The 22,286-nt window shown below is 46.3% G+C and overlaps 3 protein-coding genes across 3 annotated transcripts; 1 reads left to right on the top strand and 2 right to left on the bottom strand.

Moving 5' to 3' along the window:
* Positions 1 to 3,273: 3,273 nt before the first annotated feature.
* On the top strand, positions 3,274 to 8,688 carry LOC124651401 (RNA-binding protein 42-like). The gene is made up of 8 exons (XM_047190495.1): positions 3,274 to 3,373; positions 4,055 to 4,057; positions 4,171 to 4,701; positions 4,814 to 4,911; positions 6,195 to 6,291; positions 6,387 to 6,472; positions 6,558 to 6,656; positions 8,357 to 8,688. The coding sequence occupies exons 1-7, from the start codon at positions 3,274 to 3,276 to the stop codon at positions 6,609 to 6,611; spliced, it is 969 nt and encodes a 322-aa protein (XP_047046451.1). The 3' UTR covers positions 6,612 to 6,656; positions 8,357 to 8,688.
* A 1,072-nt stretch (positions 8,689 to 9,760) lies between these two features.
* Positions 9,761 to 10,808, bottom strand: LOC124681985 (epsin-3-like). Its single transcript, XM_047216757.1, has 2 exons — positions 10,702 to 10,808; positions 9,761 to 10,616 (listed from the first exon to the last, which is right to left on the bottom strand). The coding sequence occupies exons 1-2, from the start codon at positions 10,806 to 10,808 to the stop codon at positions 9,761 to 9,763; spliced, it is 963 nt and encodes a 320-aa protein (XP_047072713.1).
* A 6,257-nt stretch (positions 10,809 to 17,065) lies between these two features.
* On the bottom strand, positions 17,066 to 21,855 carry LOC124670039. Its single transcript, XM_047206581.1, has 11 exons — positions 21,709 to 21,855; positions 21,552 to 21,623; positions 20,843 to 20,938; positions 20,674 to 20,749; positions 20,499 to 20,585; positions 20,297 to 20,385; positions 18,483 to 18,575; positions 18,172 to 18,309; positions 17,861 to 17,966; positions 17,522 to 17,736; positions 17,066 to 17,434 (listed from the first exon to the last, which is right to left on the bottom strand). The coding sequence occupies exons 1-11, from the start codon at positions 21,781 to 21,783 to the stop codon at positions 17,366 to 17,368; spliced, it is 1,116 nt and encodes a 371-aa protein (XP_047062537.1). The 5' UTR covers positions 21,784 to 21,855; the 3' UTR covers positions 17,066 to 17,365.
* Between the last annotated feature and the right edge of the window lie 431 nt (positions 21,856 to 22,286).

Genomic DNA, 22,286 nt, shown 5'->3' with positions numbered 1-22,286 from the left:
ACAAACAAGAAAAGTTGCCCGAATGCTCTCCTGATTCTCCTGCTTCCTTTCCCTGTCGGTATCAACATTTAAGCAAGCAGATTGTTCCATCAGACATGAGTAGCTACGTGAGCAACAGTATATTCCTCGCTGAGACAGAACCAAAAACAAATACAGTAGTACCAGGCAGTGCGTACTGCGTACTGCGTAGGTTGATTATGTACAGAGAATCCACAGCAGTTGCCAAACTTCCACCAGCGCAGCAGGAGTTTTTGAATGCCAGCCAAGCAAATTCATTCCATCACAAACTACCTCGCGAAGACGACCATTTTTTTCATAAGCCAGCATTAGTTCCCACACACTGGTGCTTTACATGTGTTTCTCCATTAATAGGGATCAAAGAGTAATCAATCAGCATATTTTGGGCCTCCAAGTTGGGCCTACTAAGAGCATCTCCAGCCGCGTCCCCCAAACTGTCCCCCAAAATGCGCCGGATTGAGCGTTTGGGGGACGTGTTTCGTTCGTGCCGTATTTGGGGGACGTCGCTCCCCAGTCGCGTCCCCCAAACAAAATTTCGGAAATTTTAAACTTAACGAGATTCGATTAGATTCGTCTAAACTTACATAGATTCGAACGAAATGTGACTAAATTTAAAATAAACCTAATCTAGAAGTACTTGCGGCGGCCGGAGGCGTCGTAGTACTGCTGGAAGTTGTACATCTCGTCGGTGACGACCTCCTGCTTGACGCGCTCGGAGACGGGCTCGTCCTTCACCAAACCGATTGGTCCTGCCTCGCCGTCGTCGGTGAGGTCCACAAGCGGCTTGCTGGAGTCGCGGATGGACATGGCGATCGCCGTCTCGACGTCGCCCCTCCAGACGTCCTTGTCGTTGAGTGACGCCAAGAACGCCGCCCGCAGACCTGGGCAGTCCTCGGGATCGTCGCTGCTGGCGATGAGCCGCTGCTGCCGCTCGTACTCCGCCAGCAGCGCCGCCTGCGATGCTTCCTCCGGCTCCTCCTTCACCTCCGGCTTCGCGATGAGGAGGGCGCTGCCGCGCCTCCCTTGCTGCCGCCACGCCTCGTGTTGACGGGCATCGCCGGGTCCTCCTTCACCTCCCGTTTGGGGACGGTGTAGGGCGCCGAGCGGTACGATGAGGACGGCGTCGATCGCGCCGGTCCTGAGGAAGAAGAGTGCGAGGAGGATGAGTACGTCATTTCTGGAGCGGCGAGGAGAAGATATGCAAGGGGGAGGCGGCGACGAGAAGGTTTGGGAGCGGTGAGAAATTGGGACGAACTGCAGGGCGTCTTAATGTACAGCGGCGGCAGCGGGGTGGTTGCACACAATAACGCCGGCGCGGACGGCCACGCGGTCATGCACGACGAGACCCGTCCCTGCGTCGCCTAGGAAAACAGGGACGCCATTAACGTCGCTTGACCAAAGGTAGGCGATGGGGTTTTAGGCTTCCGAGCCGCTGACGCGTCGGGCCCGCGTCGGTTCGCCTCGCTTTTCGTTGTGTCCGGCGTGCCCGGAGCGTCCCCGGTGGGACGGGGACGGGCTCGGGGCGCCGGACACCGTATCGGGGCGCGCCGGACAAAATTCGGATTTGGGGGACGCGGCTGGAACGGTTTTTTGGTCCGGCGCGCCCCAAATTGCTTTGGGGAACGCTCTGGGGGACGCGGCTGGAGATGCTCTAAGTCATCAGCAGGAGGAACTTGGTCGATGAATATCTCTTCACAGCTCACAGATTCCATCAGGCAGACTAGAATTTACCTTAATTCAGACAACAACTATGTATGACTGGAAGACTACATCAACATTGTGCTCACAGCATCTCAATACCATAGCATAGTAGTAGTAGGCAACTTGCAGCTACACAATCCATCGTGCTCGCTCTCAGCGCTTCCACGCTTCCACGATGTTCTTGTTCACCATGCAGGTGAGCTCTTGTATAAACACCGGACCACATGAGATTCATCCAAACTGTGCATTGCGTACTGTGGTACTATAGCAATTCGATGCAATACTTAACTGTAGCATTTAAATCGTGCCCGTCGTTAATGTGATCTAGGGCCAAGGCAATGCTAACTCTCAAACATTGCAGTCGCCCATGTCGGAGGATGTAATTCTGTAAAGCAGGGGTATACAGTATCTCGTCAGCCATGACCTCAACTTTGTATATTGTACTAACGTGTGGAAGATGGATTATCTAACGTTAGTACATCTCAACTTTGTATGTGATACACAGATTTCCCTGGACTTGTCACGGCTAAGGTCTTTCACAGTGTTTGGTGAGTGGAGATCATTCTTCATCTCCACTCCACCGATGTGAAGATGAGACTGCTTAGGGAGCTGGATCTAGACTCTAGAGGACACAACTTCAGGTTTAACAGATGGCGAGATCGAGCAGATAATTAAACAACTGCGTCGGCTCAAGATATTATCCATCTGCCGGAATCATTGGGTGATCTTCAGACTCTGGATATTAGACACATCGTCAAGCTAGTGAAGCTGCAGTATGTTTGTGCTGGCACTTGTGAAGAAGACCGGCCATCAGTCTGGGCACGCTCATCTCGCGTCCTTTTCAGCACGTCTCGACAAGGAGGAACCTGGGGCAAGTTTCTTTTCTTGCTCGGGTGACATGTCACATGTTGTTCGACCTACCCAAGACCTTACAGAGCCTTAAGCTGTACTTAGGTTTTTGGGAATGTACACGTGTCGCCGATCTTGATGAAGCACCTTTGCAATCTCAGGAAGGTTCATCTTAAGTTAGCAATATCAATGCAAGAGGACATAGATAGTCTTATAGAATTGCCAAATCAGGATATGTTTCGACATCTTCTTGTCAAGCCAATTCGAGATGACGAGCTTCGTTATGGTTGGTGGGGTGGGGAATTGCCACATCAGGATACTACTATGTGGGATGGCAATTGTGCACTCACAGAATCAGGCACTGAAAAATACAGTGCGCAGCTTCATCATCATGTAAGAGCATCTCTAAGAGAGCCCGAACTCGCGGCCGAAACTGAAAAAATCCGGCAAGAATAGGGGTTCAGTTCGGAGATGGGCCAGAATGGAGCCCGAACTCGCGGCCTGGCCCGTAAAACGAGTTCGCCCCCCCGAGAAATCGAGCGGACGCCCTGTATTAAAAGGGGCCGCGGAGGGGAGTTCGGTTCGTAAACCCCACTCCCCTCCGCCGCTTTCAATCCCGCCGCCGCCGCCTGCCTCCTCTCCGGCGAGCGATTCCGCCTCCTCCGACGCCGCTCCACCGCTTCGGCCACCACCCCTCCGTCCGAAATGGGGCGTTTAAGACGTGTGGGTAGGGGAGGTGGCCGAATCGGCGGCGAAAAGCACCTCGGCGTCCGCCGGGTGTACGGGTGGAGGCGGAGCACGCCAGGCGGTCGCGCTCCGACGGTGCATGGAAGCGGGCCGACCGGAAGTGGCCGGAACTGATGGCGCGCCGTCAAGCGCACGAGGCGGCAGCTGAGGAAGGAGAAGCGGAGGCGCCCCCGCTGCCGGCTCGTGCAGCCCGCCGGTGCCGGCGCTGCCCCCGCGCGGCAACGATGACAACGACGCCGATGGGCCGCCTCTAGCCTACGGGAGCACCTCCGAGGCGGCGGCCTTCGAGGTGGCGGCGCTCATCGTCGCCTAGAAATCGCCGGCGACCAAAAACCCTCCACCGGCGTAATGAAGCGCCCTGGTGACAGTATAGTCACTCCGGGGACTAAATCTAGTCTAAATTAGGCCCCTAGTATCGAATGTAGGTCGAAGATGTATGTATTTTGCCTGCCTTATTGTAAATTATCAACGAATTCACCTTGATCGGAGCAAATCGAGTTCAATCGCGAGTTTCAATTTCCCGCGACGTTTGATTTTCTTGTTTTCGGTTTCTGTTCTGCGCCGTGACTAAATCCAACAACTTCCCACAGTTCAGGAGACCGAACTCGTAGTTTTCGGTTCCGCGATATACGACTCTGCTAGAGATGCTCTAACAACAACCGAAGATCCTCCTTAAGCTATATGTTTATTAAGATGTCATGTTTACATTCTGTGACATCCTTCCCAACTATATACACAGCCTGTATGCCTATGGATTTTTTTTTTGAGCATCTCCTATGGATTTTGTTTTTTATTACACGAAGGCCCAAGCAGTTCAATACTTCAATGTTCGTATGTTCTAATGGGCTGGCAAAGTGGAGGCCCAATCACAAAAGGACGATTTTCCTTGTTCCTCCGACGACCGGCTCTCCTCTCCTCGGATCCCCAAAATTCGATCCCAATTCCGTTCGATCCCGTCGGTAACAAGGAACCCTAGCCCACCCTCCCTCTCACCAAGGAAATCCTTCCGAATTGCTGCGCAGATGTCGAACCCTAACCTCCCGCCTCCGCCGCCCGGCTCGTCGGCGTCCGCGGCTCCGGCGGGGGCCAGCTACTTCCCGCTCCCCTTCCACCTGCAGCAGCAGCAGCCGGTGGTGCCGACCTACCAGTTCCAGCAGTACCAGCAGCTGCAGCAGGCGCAGCAGCTCTTCCAGCGGGACGCGCAGACCATCACCCCCGAGGCGCTCGAGAGCGTCAAGGCCGCCCTCGCCACCAGCGACGTCCTCGACCCCTCCGCCGCCAGGGCCAACGCCTCCTCCTCCGACGCCGCCGCCAAGAAGAAGGCCGTCCCGCGCCGCGCCGCCGGCCAGTCCTGGGAGGACCCCACCCTCACCGAGTGGCCCGAGAGTACGTCCTCCTCCTCCTCCCCCCGTACCCTTCCAGTCTAAGTACAATTTATCGACCACTGCCTTTCGTCAGAACGCCAATTCTGCTCATTCCGTCCGCGATTATTTTGCAGATGACTTCAGGTTGTTCTGCGGAGATCTAGGGAACGAAGTTAATGACGATGTTCTCTCCAAAGCCTTCTCGCGGTTTCCCTCCTTCAACATGGCCAAGGCAAGTTAATCCCCGAGCCCCTGGAATTGCTATCAGTGTTTCTCTACCGTTCAGTGTTTATAATCTCTCGATATCTTCAGAGGTTTTTGTGACACTACCTTTCTAAATAACGCACAAGTTCAATATCACGACAATATTTTGCTTCACGCAAGTTCTACATTTCTCTGTCCCAGATATCTAAAAAGATATTGTTGGTCAAGCGTACAAGTTCTCAATCCAGTTTATCTGCTCTAACAATAGTTGTGGAATAATAATTTCTTGAATGCCTTCTCTTTTAGTTCTGCACTGACTAAAAATATGTGTTTAAATTTTAAGAAAATAGTCTGGATAACTGGACAGTCTCTAATTCACTTCCTAGTAGTTCAGCTAGGTGCATATGTCTGATATATGAATCTGGATAGCAAAAGTTGAACAAGACTTCTGATGCACCGAGCAACCCTGCAAAATTCGTCTACTCACACCGTAAGGTCCAGCCAGAATAAGTGTGTAATTCAGTAATTTTATTGAACAAAGGAGTTAGGCAAGATGTGGACGATTGATCACCCCCTATTGTTTGTTTTCACTCTGGGCATCCTGACAGATATAATAGCTGTGAGCTTACTAGATCTGAGATGACCCCTGAACCAGGGAAAAAGTGCCTTTGAGATGAAGTCGTGCCTGGCCTTGAGAAGATATTCTATACAAACCGTTATCGAAACCATGGAAGCTAGGACAGATGTGCCCAAACTTTCACCCACGCATTTAAGAACCATATCAGTTCCGACATTATTTTACTTTGAATAAGCTATAATATGAAAGACATATTGCCACAATACTATAGTTTGAAGAAAATTCCTTTCAAAGTAAAAACTATGCATGCGACCAAAGTTTGTCTATTTTTGCCACTGATATACATATACATTAATGACTGTTCACATGAAATTGATACCATTGTTTTCGTTTCTCAAAATTGCTGGTATCATTTTTTGTGTGTTTAAATCTTGAAAACCTTACAATGTTCAAAATACACTTATCCGTGTATCACAAACACTGGTAGTAATTGGAGTAAAATTGCTAATATTTTACAGAATAAGCTATACGAAGCTTCTCAGTTTCATGGTTTTGGTATAACAAGATTCCTCACCTATATATAGCTATAAGGCCTATCGTAGTTCAGTTGTACTGTTTAAATTCCGTGTGGCTAACGCAGATGTTGAGTTATATGCAGCTGGTTTATGATGTTTCTTATATGCAGACTCTGGCTTACACTTGATGTTAAATAACCATATGTACCCTGTTTTTAGGTTGTCAGAGATAAGAGGACTGGCAAAACTAAAGGTTATGGATTTGTGAGCTTTTCAAACCCTACAGACCTGGCTGGAGCCATAAAAGAAATGAATGGTTTGCATTTCCATTGAATTTTATTGACAAAGTTTCCACTCCTCAACAAGCTCTGTTTACTCATATCTTATTATGTTTGAATTCACTTCTTTCAGGAAAGTATGTTGGAAACCGCCCGATTAAATTGCGTAAGAGCAATTGGAAGGAAAGGACAGATGTTGAGGCTCTACAAAGGCAAAAGGTTTATACCTTGTTTCCTTTTTGAAGCCAAGTTCGTGTTTCTCTCCTTGTCTGCTCTAACTTTTTTTATATGCCCCATCTTTCAGAACCACATTCAGAAGAAGCCTAAAACAGCCAAGAAGGGCATTCTTCACAAGTAAAGCTCTATTGAGGCAGACCAGGGTGGCCCCTGTAGAAAAAAGGCTGTAAGTCCTTTTCCAGATTACATGATAGCTTTTGATCAAAAAAACATTGATTCACTCTGTAGTTGTTTCTCAAACCCAGCCAGACAGTTGTTATAGAATGATTGTGGCTTTGTGACAGGCCTTCTAATAGAAAATACAAAGAAATGGAAGCAGTAGCAAGGACTTTGATCTTTATATTTTTGTAATGTCTAGTTCTTGGCTTATAGACGAATTCAGATTGTTCTGCTTGGTTTGAATGTATTCGAATGAACTCGGTTTGTCTTATATTTTCCATTTTCCTTTTCTTAAGGCTGTGTTTCATCTTTTTGGAATGACCACGAATATCCTCACAACTATAAGTTGGTGCGGGGTTTTCATGTTCTATGAATGGATAACTCGATTTGTTTGATGGATTGAATCCAAGAACAACGCACACCAATGCAACAGCCTTTGATGAAAAAACTACATGCTTGATTTAGCGCCATGATAAGAAACTTCCAATCCTACGGTGGCTCAGGAGCTGGGGAGACCAAGCCTAGAAGTCTCTTTCTTCTCTGACCCTAGAAATAGACAGGATACCACCTTTAATACTTCCCTCCTCCAGCTTCTAGTGAATAATGCTCGCTTGTTACAAAAGTCCACTTGGGTGGTTGATGCAGCCGTGGTGTTCCGTCTGCATGAGGCAGTACAACTGACACACCTTTCATCTGTCCGATCTCTGACGTTCATGATGCCTGCTTTCCAAACCAAGAACACAGAGTGTAGAGTTATCAGGTCGCGGCCAATTTTGTGAAGTTTAGGTGGTAACTCAGTTACTCAAATAGGAGAAGATCCACTCTCCCCTGTAGGTGCAATTTCCTGACTTGCTCTTGTGAGTGGACAGACCTGAACACTGTCAGCCTTGCTTGGAGTGGCATGGCTATGTCCTCATAGCAATTAACATATAATCAAACCCCGAACTCAACCATTATCAGTTGTGGTAATACAGTGCACTAGTTTTAGACCCAGATGACATTCATCCATATTGTAGAGCAGACTGAAGAGTGGTTGATTGTGAGTCTGCTTACTTTGATTAATTGGTTTTGGCTGGTATGTACTTGTATTCTGTCTATAATAAATAGATATGTTAGTTTCTCTTGTCTCGTTGTCACTAGGCCGGAAGCCCTATCACTGAATGAAACCTATCTGTACCACAGATTTGGTGAGTGTCTTCACTCGGATTTGTACTCACTAGTATAAGTTAATGAGAATGACCGGAGGGTCAGATGGTTATCTCGAGTTGGTGGCTACTCCGCAACCCGGGTTCGAATCTCCTCGAACACGGATTTGTGGCTCACTTAGCTTCTTCTATAATAGACAGGTTTGAGTCGCGGTCTCCTCACATTGCACTTCGTGAGGGTAAGGCTTGCCACTAACACCTTCCCCAGACCCCGCACAGTGCGGGAGCTCTCAGCACTGGGTACGTCCTTTTTTTTAGCTTCTTCTATAAGAATATGCCCTGGGTGCTAGTGCTCATGGGTCTCGTTTTTTTTTTTAGTATTTTAAGTTAACCAACACAAGCGATCTGTTACTTTATTATATGTAGGGTCATGTGCTGGTGGCTCTTTTCCTTTGTAGACCCAAACCCTTATTATTACAGTGCGCACAAGCTGCTTATCTGAAGTATTGTACAACTTGCACTTACCTCTGCAAATTGTTGATGGATGGCTTGTGTCATGCAGTGCTGCCTTTGGAGTTTGGATGAAGGACATCTAAAAAATACACTGGCTAGTCACTCTTATGTCACTGGTCAAGGTGCGCGAGGTTGATATACCTGTTGAATTGTCACAGCTTACTAAGCATTGTTCTCTCTGATGACAAATAGATGTTACATTTGCGAGAGTTGCAACATGTTAGCCTTGTTGTTGTGCATGACATTTTGCATCCTTGACTCTTAACGTTGTATGTACAATCAGCTTTGTTTTGATATAACGCTGCCGTCATTGTATTGCAAGTTAGAGATGTTTTTAGGAACTGTGCATTATTTTTGAAAGAATTTTCAGTAATTATCCAAGACTTACTGTTCGAACCTCTGACCAACCAAAGCATGTAAAGTACAGTGCAAGATCATATCTGATTGTTATTGTCTTCTTAGATATGTGAGCATGTCTCACTTGTGCTCGCCCATGCCCTGGAGTTAGAATGGGATTGTCCTGTTGCAAAATCCGTGTTCAGTTTACTGCCTGTGCTCCTGGATAAATCAAGTTTAATTTACTTCTGTTTGAGTTGAGCTGATGAACCCGTCAAATCAAGTGCCATAGAAGTCTCTGGTAGACTGCTGCCACTGATGCGTAGCACAGCCTCTCAGATTATCTGGAGTTAGTGAAGTCCTTTCGGTAGTTTGCTCGCTATTACTGTACTTTGCGCTCTATCTGGCTGTCATTTGCTCAGATCAGTTTTCTGAGGTATTTCCGAAATGTAAGCCTTTTTATAAAGCTAGCTATTTTGAAATGGAGGCGCCCATGGTGTAAGAAAAGATAGAAGATATGACGGAACTTGCCGCAGAATCCAAATACACAGCTTTGTCCTCTTAGTTTGAATTTCCACACTAAAGAAAGGCCTTTGTGTTTTTTTTTTCTGTAGATGAATCTAACTCGATGAAACATCTAATCCCACCATGCTTCTAGCTAGCCTTAGATTGATACAGCCTGATTGCTTGGGCTTTCCGCCGCACCTCACCATATGAACTCTTCTGTCCAACTGTCTTGATTGGGTTTGTAGCATATGCGAATGCAGCCATTAAGAACTGAAGACTGGTTGTAAAAAAAAAAACTGAAGACTGAAGTAATGAAATCGAGGAACCAGAAGTACTGTCACTGTGAATGCGTGTGTTAAATTAGTTAACAATACATATCCATTACAGAAAAAACATTTGATCAAATGCGGGCATCTAAACTGTACTCCTACTATCTGGTATATGCATGCAGAAAAAGTGCACATAGAGGAAAACAAGAAGAATGCTCATGCTGTAACTATTGCAATCCCTATACATATATAGATACTTGAGTTGCTCATGCATGGATGAGAATTAAGAGGCAAAAGGTATGTTATCGTAGAAAAAATTATGGAAGAATGGAGGCAATTAACTAATAATCCAAGGAAAGCTGGCGCTGGAGCTTCTTGCTGCTGTTCCTTCGCTCTGGCTGCGACAAGCTAAGGAAGCCGGACGCCCTCCTGCTGCTGGTGCTCTTGGCGCTGCTGCAGCAGCTTGCGGGTGATCCGGACTGCGAGGGGGACTCCTCGAGCCAGCTCCCCTGGCTGTGCGGGGTCGGGCAGTCGTCGGCCTCCTCCTCGACGACGACACCACCGTCGCGCTTGTCGTCGGCGGTGTAGGCGTCAAACTTCTTATCGTGGCGGTAGTCGGCGTTGGGGGAGCAGAGGCAGACGAAGGCGGGGCTGTCGGAGTAGTGCGGCGAGGCGGAGGCGAAGGACCAGGTGCCGCGTGATCCGCGGGAGGAGCCGGACGACGCCGAAGAGACGGGGGAGGCGGAGGCGGTCGGGCTGACCACGCCGTGGTGATCGGCGCCGTGGGAGAAGGGGAATGAGCGGACGCCGACAGCGGCGCGGTGGCGCGCGTCCCTGAGGCGGTCGGCGTCGGTGAGGAGGCTGACGACGCTGTCGGCCCGGCGCTGCATGGAGGCGCCCCAGTCGAAGCCCTTGTCGTCGATGTAGGTGAAGCCGCGGAGGTCGCGCAGCGCCTTCATGGTGGGGAGGAAGTCCCTGGGCAGCTCCTCGGGGCCGTGGGTGAGGAGGAACTCGAGGACGACCAGCGCCTTGTACACGGGCCGCCACTCCTTCCAGTCGTGGACGCTGCCGAGGCGGCGGTGCAGCACGTTGGCGATCCGCCAGTAGTCGTCGATGTCGAAGGCGGCGTCGGCGATGCACGCCAGCGTCTTGGCGTCTGGGACGCAGGGGTCGCCGTTGGTCGCCTCCTGCACCAGCCTACCAAATCCATCCACGGTTAATTATTCATGCATCGTGAGCCACAACGTTTACATTCAGATGCAATGCCAAAGAACAAACGTACAGCTCCGCCGGCGTGATGTCGCCGAGGGCGAGCCTGGCCTGCTTGTACTTGTCCTGGAGGTACCCGGACGCCTGACGCCCCAGCCTCGTCGAGAACAATGCTGCCATGGCTCGCGCGCTCGCCGGCTGCCTGCGTGCCTCGATCACCTGCCACACGGGACGATCGACTCCTTGATAAATTACTAGCCAGTTAATTACTAGAGAGAGACAGAGAAATGGAGGAACAGTTACTGGAGAGAAATGGATGAACATTAATTAGAGATTGCAATGGATGGTGGAGAGAAACAAGCGGCGCAAGGAGGCGTGGCTCGCCATTCTCGCGGCCGGCCTTATTGCCCAACCCTCCATATATGTCCATCAGATGCATTTGCATGCATGCCATATTGCAGCATACTAACATCGTGATCATGTTATACTACATATATACAATCTTCTTCTTTATCGATAAAATATACAATCTTCTTTCTAAAACATAAGGAGTATTTTGACTGTCTAAATTCATACTTTGACGATTTTTTTTTTCACATAATGGTTATGAATTTTAATCACAGGGAAATACTTTTAGGTACGAACGTCCGTGTATGAAATTTTCTTTTGTCTCGATCACTTTAGAAAAGTGCAACCGATGTCAGAAAAGTGCAACCAGAAACGAGTTGCGCTTTTCTTTTTTACATTGTGGTTACACTTTTTTGTGTGTGACTAAGACATAAAAGAAGTCCCAGTTGAGGTGTCATAGCAAAATGGTATATACATTGAAAGCTTTAGAAGTAGCCCCTTACAAGGATCAGATCCTCACTCGCACACACCCCTTGCCGCACAATCAGGTAGACAAATAGACGACCAACAACATAGGGGGCAAAGAGAACACAACTCTTACAAGAAAATAAGGGATCCTTTGATTCATAGAACTTATGTAGGAATTGTCTATAATTAATAGAAATATATCCCATGGAAACTAATTTTCCTATAGAAGTAATCTTATAGTCTAAATTTTATAGGAAAAACATTAGCTCATACATTATGAAAAATTTCCTTGGTACAATCGAACATACTTCATCTTCTTATAGGACTCAAGTAGACGTGACATATCAATTATATGTTTTTTCTACTCCTATACTTTTTCTGCAGCGGAAAAGCAAACACAAGCACACGCACAAGTGACACATGTTAGATGTATAACATGTAGGGGTATAGGTAAAAGGGGAGGGGTAGACTTGTAGTACAAGATGATTAATCCTAGTCTTACATAACACAAAGATTTAAGTGGAAAACCTCCTCAATCTGAGAAGGGAAAACCATGAGTATGGACCAGCTGGTTCACGCAAACTTCACTATGAGCAACCTGGATACAGAGTCTTCTCTAAAACAACTAGAGATTACAACACATTTCACCCTCGTTGCCCACCGGCAACAACAACATCCACAAGAGGTAAGATACAACAAAGCAGAGATATCACAGATTCTATCCTCTTCGGTAACTAGCAAACTGCTCTTAAATCGCATATCCAATCAACACCAAGCTTGTTAGACAAGCACACATATGAGTTTCCAGCATGGCCAAAAATCAGCTTAATTGGACACCGTTTGCCTGCCCAAACTGCTCGTCTCTCAAAACGTCTCTATACTGAAACTGCAGCAGTTCGAACTGATTTCACCACTCTCAAATCTGATTCTCCACTAACCCAAATCTTAATCCATCTATCTAGATTGAAATCTAGCTATCCAGATCGGAATCATCTTTCCTTCTTCTTCCTCTCTTCTCACTTGGTTGGTGTTCTAGTGTGCTGTCCCATCCTCTCACAGCAGCAACCAATTTTGGCTTGCTCTACCTTTCTCACACTTAACCACAAGGTGGCTAGGGATTTTTCCTTATGTACCTCTCAAGGAGGCAGCACAATTGTTAGATGCGAATCTTGATCAACGGTTGATACGTGTTGGACTTTCTGGACTGATATTGGGTTGCCAACATATCTCCATGTGTAAGGACATGGCCCAACACCCCCCCCCCCCGATCAGTCATCTCTTCCTTAATATTTGGAAGCTTCTTAGACTCAATTAGCTTCCTTAATCCCGAGCTTTTTAGACCCTATCAATGGCTTCTACTACAACATTAAAGAGTGACAAAGGGTTAACCCTGTCAATGCCCATGATGATGAACTTGGATTTTTAGGAAGGAGTACACTGGCGAATCAACAAACCGGTTAGCCAAACTAGGCAGCCGACGAGAAATATGATCAAGGGCGAATCTCCAAGATTGTATTATGTGAAACTGGGGTTACAGAGTGTTTCGTCTGGTTGAATCTGTCCCTCCTCGGTGGCTCCTCCTAGCCCTTATATAGTTGGCTAGGTCTCAGAGTCCGCCTCGAGGTCGTGTTACATCATAAATCGGTTCACCCGATATGGGCCTAGCCTTCCTAACTTACATGACGTTATTATCTTCGGCTTCGTATGTATTTGTTCATGGGATTTGCCCTATTCCTTCATGGGCTTCATACCAGGGACGCCAACGTTGAGAACCCGATATGGCATTTCCTTGTTAAAGAGAGAGCCCTGTAAATCGGTTTGGTCTATGTTCCTGAACACCTTGGCATTCCGAGCGTCCCAGATCTTCCATAGAATGATAAGGGCGACTGAGTTCCAGACGGAGCGAGGAAGATTGTTAGGAAGTGGCGAGGACCTGCCGCTAGAAACCACCACACATGGTTATTTTTATCGCCTCCTGGTTTCAGAAAGAGTTCCATAAATTCATCTCTATTGCCAGGAGTATGCTGCTTGACAAAAGTTTCGCAAACCACACATAAAAGCTGCCACACAGGACACCTGAAGATGATGTGATCCACATCTTCTACCACACAAGCACATAGAACACTCCCACGCCAACCTCTAATAGCAGTTGGGAGTGCGCATCCACATGATTATTATTAATGTTTCAGTCCTTTATACTATCTGCTAGTCTGACATGGATTTTCCATAGCTCTAGCCCAAACATTCAATCTTGCTACTATATGTATGCAAGATTTTGAATCCGATAAAATGCCATCACACACTGTATATGTCCAACCGATGGGCGCATACATGGAGGGAGAGGATTTTGTAAACTGTAGAAACGACTTGCAGCTGTCAAATGCCCTTGCACCGTGGGACAAGGACCTAGGATGGACAGCAGATCATACGCCAAAATGGAACTTAGCTTAGTCTCATACGGAGCAACCAAACTGGCGCCTCAATCCCCCACGAACTCACGAACCAAAGCCTCGCCGCGCAGGGGAGTTTAGTCCGCGAACATTCCACACAAGAAAGAGATAAGAAAGGCTAAACATGGCAAGAGGCCTGCACGTTTACTGAACCACCAGATTATGAAGTTTACAACTACGAGCTAGTCATCATTGCATAAACAGTGATGTACTAGAAAAAGTCCAACAGAGATCCAGTATCCACCCACAACGTTAACTTACAACGCAGCATTCCCCGTCAAGAGGGCAACTACCCGTACAAAATCCTCACTTTTACTTCACCATGGTGGACGTTGCAAATTGATTTTTCATACTCGCCACGGTCGAAGGCAAGATCACCTTGGAAGGAGACGGGATCATGCTGAGGATCAGTCGCGACATGAAGGCTCAACTTGATTACCAATAGAGGATCTAAGTATACTGGAACAGCTGCCCAAGGCCGCAATAGTCGCGACATGAAGCTCTTTTTCTGTGTTGACATCAAGTGACTATGGATCCATGATGAAAGTCGGAAGAAGAGAATTTCATGAAGGCCGGAGGGGAGGACTAGCTAAGGGAGGTTCAAGTCTCCGCGTTGTTGAGGGGCTTGCTTGGTGTCCGGGCTTCACAGCAGCGGTATGAAAGTGGGGGCGACAACACATGTGAAGCGCAGAGTCCTACCTTTCAGGGTGAAAACCCAAGGTCTGGTCTTAACTGGTTGTGCCTGGCAGTGACCTTGGTGGAGGCATTGTTTTGAGAGTGGGGACTATCTTCAGGGTGAAAACCTAAGATCTTTGATCGGGCGACGACGGTGTTGGAGCACCTGTTCCCTTCTTGGAGGCGTCGTTTTTGGAGAGTCTCGCAATTCGGGTGTTGTCATGGTGGTGGATGTATTGCTGTTGTTAGGTCCGTGATACTGTAGCGGGACTTTTGTTTCTTAGTTTTCTTTTCCCTTTTTTGGCTGTGTGCATCAGTAGTGCCATTAGGGTGGTGCGTTGTTGCAGAGGCTGGGTGTAATTGGTATCTCTCGATATTAATATATTCCCTTTATCGAAAAAAATAGTGGGAGTTTGCCACCAATAACCTTTATTTTGTTCCCTTCCTCGCGGTAAAAGAGCATGACATTCTTGCCACCGTAGTGTTGGTGGTGTGCAGTGATTTCGCCATATACATAGTAGACAGTGTCACCTGTGCTAGAGCCGCCGCCACCAGCAGCAGCAGCTATGAGATGGAGGCAGACAAACACGTTTGCCTGTATAGCTTGGTTGAGCGGCACAAAAGTCAGATCTATTTTGCGGAGGTGTTCTGTCGGGATGGTGCGGGTTATAACTCTGTTACATGCGTACGGGTCCACTGTAAAATTGAAGTTGGCCACTTCAATTTTGTTATCATCTTCTGGGATTTCAACTCTAACTTGAAAGTCGTCCTCGATGGCTAAACCTTTTGCCCAGATTATCATATTTCCCTGTGTATGTATATATTGTCAACGGGGTAAAACGATTCAAAAGGAGATACAGAATACAAAAGGTAAATTTAGAGTGCGAATACGTGTGATTAAATAGACAATACCTGAGAATCCACATGACCATACTGTTGGCCTTTCGGCGAGGAGAAGTAGTAGACAGAACGGTCGTTGAAGCAAGCGAAGGTGCCCGTGAAGGGGAAGTGGGGGCGCACAGACAACAGCTCCACCAGGTAGCGAGAAAAACAGTAAGCATCCTCTACATCAGAGTTGTCTCCATCATAGGCATTCCTGATACACGGCGGAGGCAAGTCATCTTCTTCATCGTCGTAGCCCTCATAGTCGCTGAGGTCATCATCGTCGCTGCCATGGAGGTACCTGCCATAGAGTTCATCGTCGCTGCCATGGAGTTCATCGTCGCCGCCATGGAGGTCATCGTCAGCCAGTTGCTGGTTGTAATCATCATAATCGGCAGCAGCAGATTCTTTTTCTCCCGTTCTCTCGTCAGCAGTATTGACAGCTTCTCTTTCCGCCCCCAAGAAAAGGCGTCGAACAACGACGAGAGCGTAATGAACAATTCTAACGGGCTCAGAGATGCAGGCCTGTTTCAGTAGAGGATAGAGAATTGTACTAGATAATTAAGAAGTAAAACTATTTGGTCTAGCTACCAGATTTATATAATCAAAAGGGCGGCGGATATGGCTGTGAGCTGTCGTAATACCTGCAGATCGCAAAAGATGGTCCAAGAAGATGCTCTTTCGGGCCTCCCTCCGGCGGTAACCCTCTGCGGCATACTTCTGACGGAGTTGGCTAGGTCGGCGGCGGGGGTATTGGCTGGTTATTAAACCCTAGATCGACCTTGTAGTGACAAGTGAACTCCCCTCCTGAAACCCTCCGATCAGGCTTTGTTTCAGAAGAGGGGTTTTTGCTCCCCCTCTGTGCACGGTTAAACTTCGAATCGGTTTCTGTATCGTTTCAGAAGAGAGGTTTTTGCTCCCCCTCCGATCAGGCGAAGTTGGAACTCGGACGAGCTGGAACCGAGGACTGTGGCATCATTGTCGGTTAAATCTGGTGCTGCAGATCGATTTTCTGAAGGCATCATGGTTGGCTACGTGGATACATTCTTTATTGGAAGTGCTATGCATGATACAGTTTTGTTTTGCTGACAGGATAATTGTGTTGTACTGATGCAGTGGGTTAAATCTCTGCCTCGAGTCCTTCAGTCAATTGGAAGGAACGCTCGACCAGGGGCAGAGGAATTTGCAATGGATGGTGGAGAGAAACAAGCTGCGCTAGGAGGCGCGGCTTGTCATTCCCCGATCAGCTTTGCTGCTAGTCTGTGTAATTACACCTTTTTTTCCCAGTTACACAAGAAATACACATGAAATTGGGTGACTGAACCAAGAATCAAGTTGGTTAATAAAGCGATACATGGTACTTACTAAACTCTTGAGTCCCATGGACAATAGGACCGGGATGAAACTTCATAACACTACTGAAGGTCAGATGGGCCTCGGAGACAATGGGAACCAACAGAAAACGAAGAAGTTAAGATTTCTTCTAGCAGTTAGATCCGAAACAATAACTGAATTATACATGGATAGCAGATTCATTCAAAATTCCAGCATGCTCGGAAATCTAACACCCACAGATTCATAGCAACAACAGCCACCACCCTGAATGGAAGTATGCGAGCAGTGAATTTATTCAGACACTAGTATTCCGCAATAATACAATCGTCACAGATATCAACAAAATACACTCCTCTCGATTATTGTTATTTACTGGAAACAAGAGAAGCCCATACAGGCAGCAGCAGTACAGATTCTCCATGAGGGATCCACATAGAAGCAGTGTTTTATGCTACACTGGATGTACAGCAAACAAACAGTCCACTGTACGGTAAAACCCATGATCCAAAAGACAAAAAAACCAAGCATGGCTGTCGAAAACTTCCATGTAATCGTGTGAAAATCCATATATTGCACAAACTAATCGAGCTTGACATTTGAATACAGGAGGGTATCCCTGGTAAGCGGCATGTTCATGAGCAAGCAAATCTGCACAATCAGCATAAAAGTGTCATCAGAGATGCATGGAAAGAAAATTAAATCAGTTGGCGAAGACTATTGAGGAAGTATGCTCACCCCAATGAGAGTCGAGATAAGAAGGATGATCCCGGTAGTCCATGCCAAACTCAATCTAACAAGAATAATAGCAGCTATAGAAGCTGAAGCTGTAGCATTAGTCATGCTTGCTTCTGCTAGCCGTCTTGAGATATGCAACGAAGACGGTGCGTCAATGATGGATGCCAAGGATGTTGATGCCTCATTTGTGGATATTACAAGCCCAACAATTTTCCCTATACAGATGAAAGATGTGAAACAGAAAAGTAAATTGTTAAAAGAGTTCAACAAAAAAACAAGAACACTAGTAAGCAAAAGGTTATGTTTCCAGTCAATAAGTAACGGCACAAAGTAATTTACCGTTATATGCTGCCTGCAAGAGATCAAATGCTTTGGTGAGAGCTGTCCGAACTACTTCAGCTCCCTGCTTAACAATTTCCGCAGAACCATATTCACCTTCCAGAGCCTAGATAAACACAACAAATTAGTAACTCTATATCACTAACATAGATTAGGTTAGATCAAGATTAGCTGGGCAGAGCACGAGTAGGACTGGGTGGTGGTCTGGGAAATAAGACTTCTGGGTCCCTTGAATATTCTTTATTGTGCACGATTCATAAGAAACAGATACCAGCTTCAAGTTACAGCTAAAGATTTATGTTCACAATTACCTTAACGCCTGTGAAGTGGCACACTATTAACTCTGCAGGGCTCACAATGCCACCTGAGAAATCTTCATGAACCTGAATACCCCTTTTGATGGTTTTAAGAAGGGAGATCAAGCTGGATGCAAATTCCAAGTCTGCATTCTGCAAAAACATGCAAATGCAGTTGATATATAATCCTAAATTTTAGTCAATTGTATACAAGCTAGGACATGAGTTTAACAGACAAAAAATGCATCCTGGAAGACAATTTACGTTTATGCGCAGCCAAGTTCATGTTCATATGCAAATGGATGAAATCATGAAGCAATGCTAACCTTAGAGACAAGTAGAGTAAGACTGTTTCCACTCTCTAACGGAATGGTCAACTTGCCGTCAGTCTTCTGATATGATCCCTCCAGCCAAATTGCCTGCACAAAAAACGTTTTATTTATATTTTGTGAAGAATGTGTCTACTCCTTCCTAAAGTTTCATTGGGCTTCTTCTTATAAAAGTGATGATTATTTTTAAGATTAACTTGCTAGTAGTTGAGAAACGCACAAAGTTCTTGTTTTGCCTATGGTGTGTAGGATTTTGTGGAAATTTGATAAATCCATAGGAAACTTCAACGTTCTGTACTTGAATCTATCCCTACACGGCAGATTTTAGTTGTCGTATTTACCCCATGAAGAAAGAGTCGAACGAAGAAAGTTAAAACATCAAATTTGTTCCTCACGTCTGTAGTTTCAAACTGCATATTTTCATGTCCCAAACGGAGTCTATTCATCCTGGAGCTCTGCATATTTATTTACCACATCTGCCACTTTTGTGAGACCGAGAGAGTTGACTGGATTGACGCAACTATGCCCATTCTTGATGGAATTGGGAGTGGTTTAACCCTATGGACTCATGAGGAGATAAGGAAGCCTTTGTAGGATCACGAGATGTCAAAGGGCACTTAGATCAAAGCGTGGTAGATTGAATGGCTAAGATTGAAGGATGGACTCCATATTAATATTGGATGAAAAATTGTGCAAAATGGTGGCTCCCCCCAAAAAAGTAAGGTCTTTCCTTCAATATATGGACTCCGTCCTTCAATCTTGGCATTCAATCAATCACCCTTTGAGCTAAGGGTCCTTGGCCATTTCTAGATCCTTCCAGAGCTTTCCTTATCTCATGACTCCATAGGATTAAACCAAACTCCAATTCATCAAGTATGATAGAATTTGAGTTGGTCCCGTCACAACTCTTGGTCTTTCGGAAGTGGTAGATTTGGAATAAAGATGTAGGGCTACAGGACGCATACACATTATGTTTTTGACATGTAAATATGCCTTTTGAAGTTAAGAACGCGAGGAACAACTTCTTATTTTAATTTACGTTTGGTTGAATGTCTTAGAGGCGTAATAATACGATTACCCGGAATAGAAGAGCTTGCCCCACCCATGAGTAAATATTTCATAGTAGCCTCATTAGACGTAGATCTCTCTTGGTATATCCAGACAATAGGTAGGATGGATTTATGACCACATTCTCCATAGGTCCCTTTTAGATCTTCTTTCTCCAATCTTGGATTAGGGAAGGAGATATTCGCGACTACTGGTGGGGTTTCATTATGGGGCAGCTCATGATCTTCATATCGATCTACTATCCACCTCTGTATCTATTCTTTCTTAGCTAAACGGGTGGAGGATCCACCCAATTTATATCATGGACTCAAAAAACGGATCCGAATTTGACTGAAATGCACGATCTTCACAGGTATCACTTTTCACGATACCTAAAAGGTGGAATAGGGATTTTCGAACCATTTCATATAAGAGAATGGTTTCCATTACTTTGAGAAATGGATTCTTATATCAAACTATAGCTATTGCATTAAATAAGAAAAGAAACTAATAGAAGTCGAAGACGCGGAATGGTAGTGAATAGAGAGAAAGATTCTTCTTATTTTCTTGTTCCTGAAAATATTATATCTATCTCCTAGACGCCGTAGAGAATTGATTGGAAAGTTACGGAAGGAGACCCATCATTTTGCAATGAAAACAACATATAAAACTCTGACTATGGTCTCGAATTGCACCAAGTCTCGAGGTTTTCTATAGATATGCATAATGAGTGCTACTTTCCCATACAGAAAAAAAATACTTACCAAGTCGGTGAGCTCATTATCAAGAGAATCTGATCCAGACTGAACATCGAGAGATTCATCCGAACGAATGACAATTAACTCATCCTTGTCTGCGAGGCCATGCATGATCAATGATAATTTTGGGCAAACAAGATACAAACACAGACAGCAGTACGGGCATCCAAGTTCAAAAAACAATGATATGTTAAGTAATTAGCGATACCTGTAAGCCCTGTTGCGGCATTTTCTGCACCTTCAATCTTGGTTTTGAAAACACTACCGGCTTCAGATATGAAGCTATCGACAGAGGCTGATATATGATTAGGAGAGACAACATTAGCCACTACATCCATATGCAGGATTAGTCTAATAAAATCATCGTCGAAAAAATAACATACCATGGGATTCATCGATTTGCATCAAGAAAACAGCACGGGGTCTGTCAAATGGGTTAGGGAGTAGCACTTTGTTTAACTGAAAACCAAGAAAAACAAAGATTGAATAACTTAGATAGTGTAGCACGATGCATGTAAAGGTTAGCTGAATCCATCACGAAGGTTAACCAACCTTTGCAGAAGATTGCGAAGGTAGCATGGCCGGTGGCGCAAAACCAAGCAAGACAGAAACAGCTGCAGAAACTTCGTCAAGTGACATTGAAGTGGCCTGTTGTAGCATGACAAGGCATATCATGAGATCATAATGGCATGTGGTGGGGAGAAATGAAAATAAAAGCTAAGGTTAAATGGTTCAGTCTTGAAACAGTAGGTGAAGGCCATTAGTCAAGGCAAATAAATTTCTACCAGGGTATGTACAAAAGCAGGTGATGTACTTGGAAAAGTGTATCCCATGAAAGAAGGAAGTTATCATGCATGTCAGATAATGTGCTAATTTATAGCATCAATGCTTTAGTAGGAGCCAGTGCTTAACATGTTTTATGCCTGTAACTACCTCAAACTTGATACAACATCCAAGCACCTATTAAAGAGTATATAGTCACTTTAACTTTGTTATCCGGGGATGAGTAGATGGCTTATATGTAGGTGTAGTTGATAATTATCTAGCCATAAGCCCCCATGTTTAAGCGTAATACTGGATTGTAACAGCCATTGGTAGTCTCATCTGGTAATCCAGAAATTATACACCGGAATCGTGTATGGATTAGCTACAAGAGCCGGCTGAACTCGGTTTCAGTAGCAGGAAAAGGTCGGCATTCGGCAAGCACCGACAGATTAGTCCGCATCCGCAGAGAGAGCAAGAGAAGGATCGGGGACGGAACCTGGCCGCCTTGCTGATCCCGCAGGTAGCGGCGCGAGGCGCCATCGATGAAGGCGGCGGAGTCTCCCTGTCCCTGCGGATAGAGGCGTCGTCAGGTGGGCGGACACGCGGCGACATGGGAGGCGGGTTGGTCACGAGAGGATGAGTGAGTTCGGTACCTCGGCGGACGCGACGGCGACGGAGGAGGCGAGCGCGAGGAGGGGGAGGAGCAGGAGGAGGTGGCGGCGCGCCATGGTCGCCGGCGTCGGCTGAGGATCCGGGACCGGATCGGATTGGATCGCCGGGTCGCTGGGCGAAGATTTGGATCTTGGTTGCCGGGCTGCGTCGTGCCTCTCTGGAATAGATTGGGGACGACAGAGAATGAGTAGTAGTCGATTCAGAGGTGGAGGAGGCACGAGCACACGACACGACGCGCACGTTCCGACCGGTTATTATTGGTGGGTTTTGGGCTTCCTTTCTTCCTCGGTACTATACCATCACGGGCCGTTAGAGTATCTCCAGCCCGTTGGCCCGTTGGGGCTCCCGGGCTGAAATCCGGTGCTATTTAGCGTCGGATTGGACGAAAGTTTGGTCCGGGAACGACGAAGTTTCAGCCGTCTCCCCTAGAGTAGACATCCGGGATTCAACATTTTTTTTAGAGTAAAACGTCTCTGGATGCCAAATTTCCTGCATAATTTGGCGAATTTGACCAGTTTTGCCAACATTTGGTTTATTTTTACAAATAAACGTTACAGTT

Source organism: Lolium rigidum, chromosome 1 (genome assembly GCF_022539505.1).
Source record: "Lolium rigidum isolate FL_2022 chromosome 1, APGP_CSIRO_Lrig_0.1, whole genome shotgun sequence".
Lineage (NCBI taxonomy): Eukaryota > Viridiplantae > Streptophyta > Magnoliopsida > Poales > Poaceae > Lolium > Lolium rigidum.
Note: the sequence above shows the minus strand (reverse complement) of the source record. Positions and strands in the feature narration are given on the sequence as shown.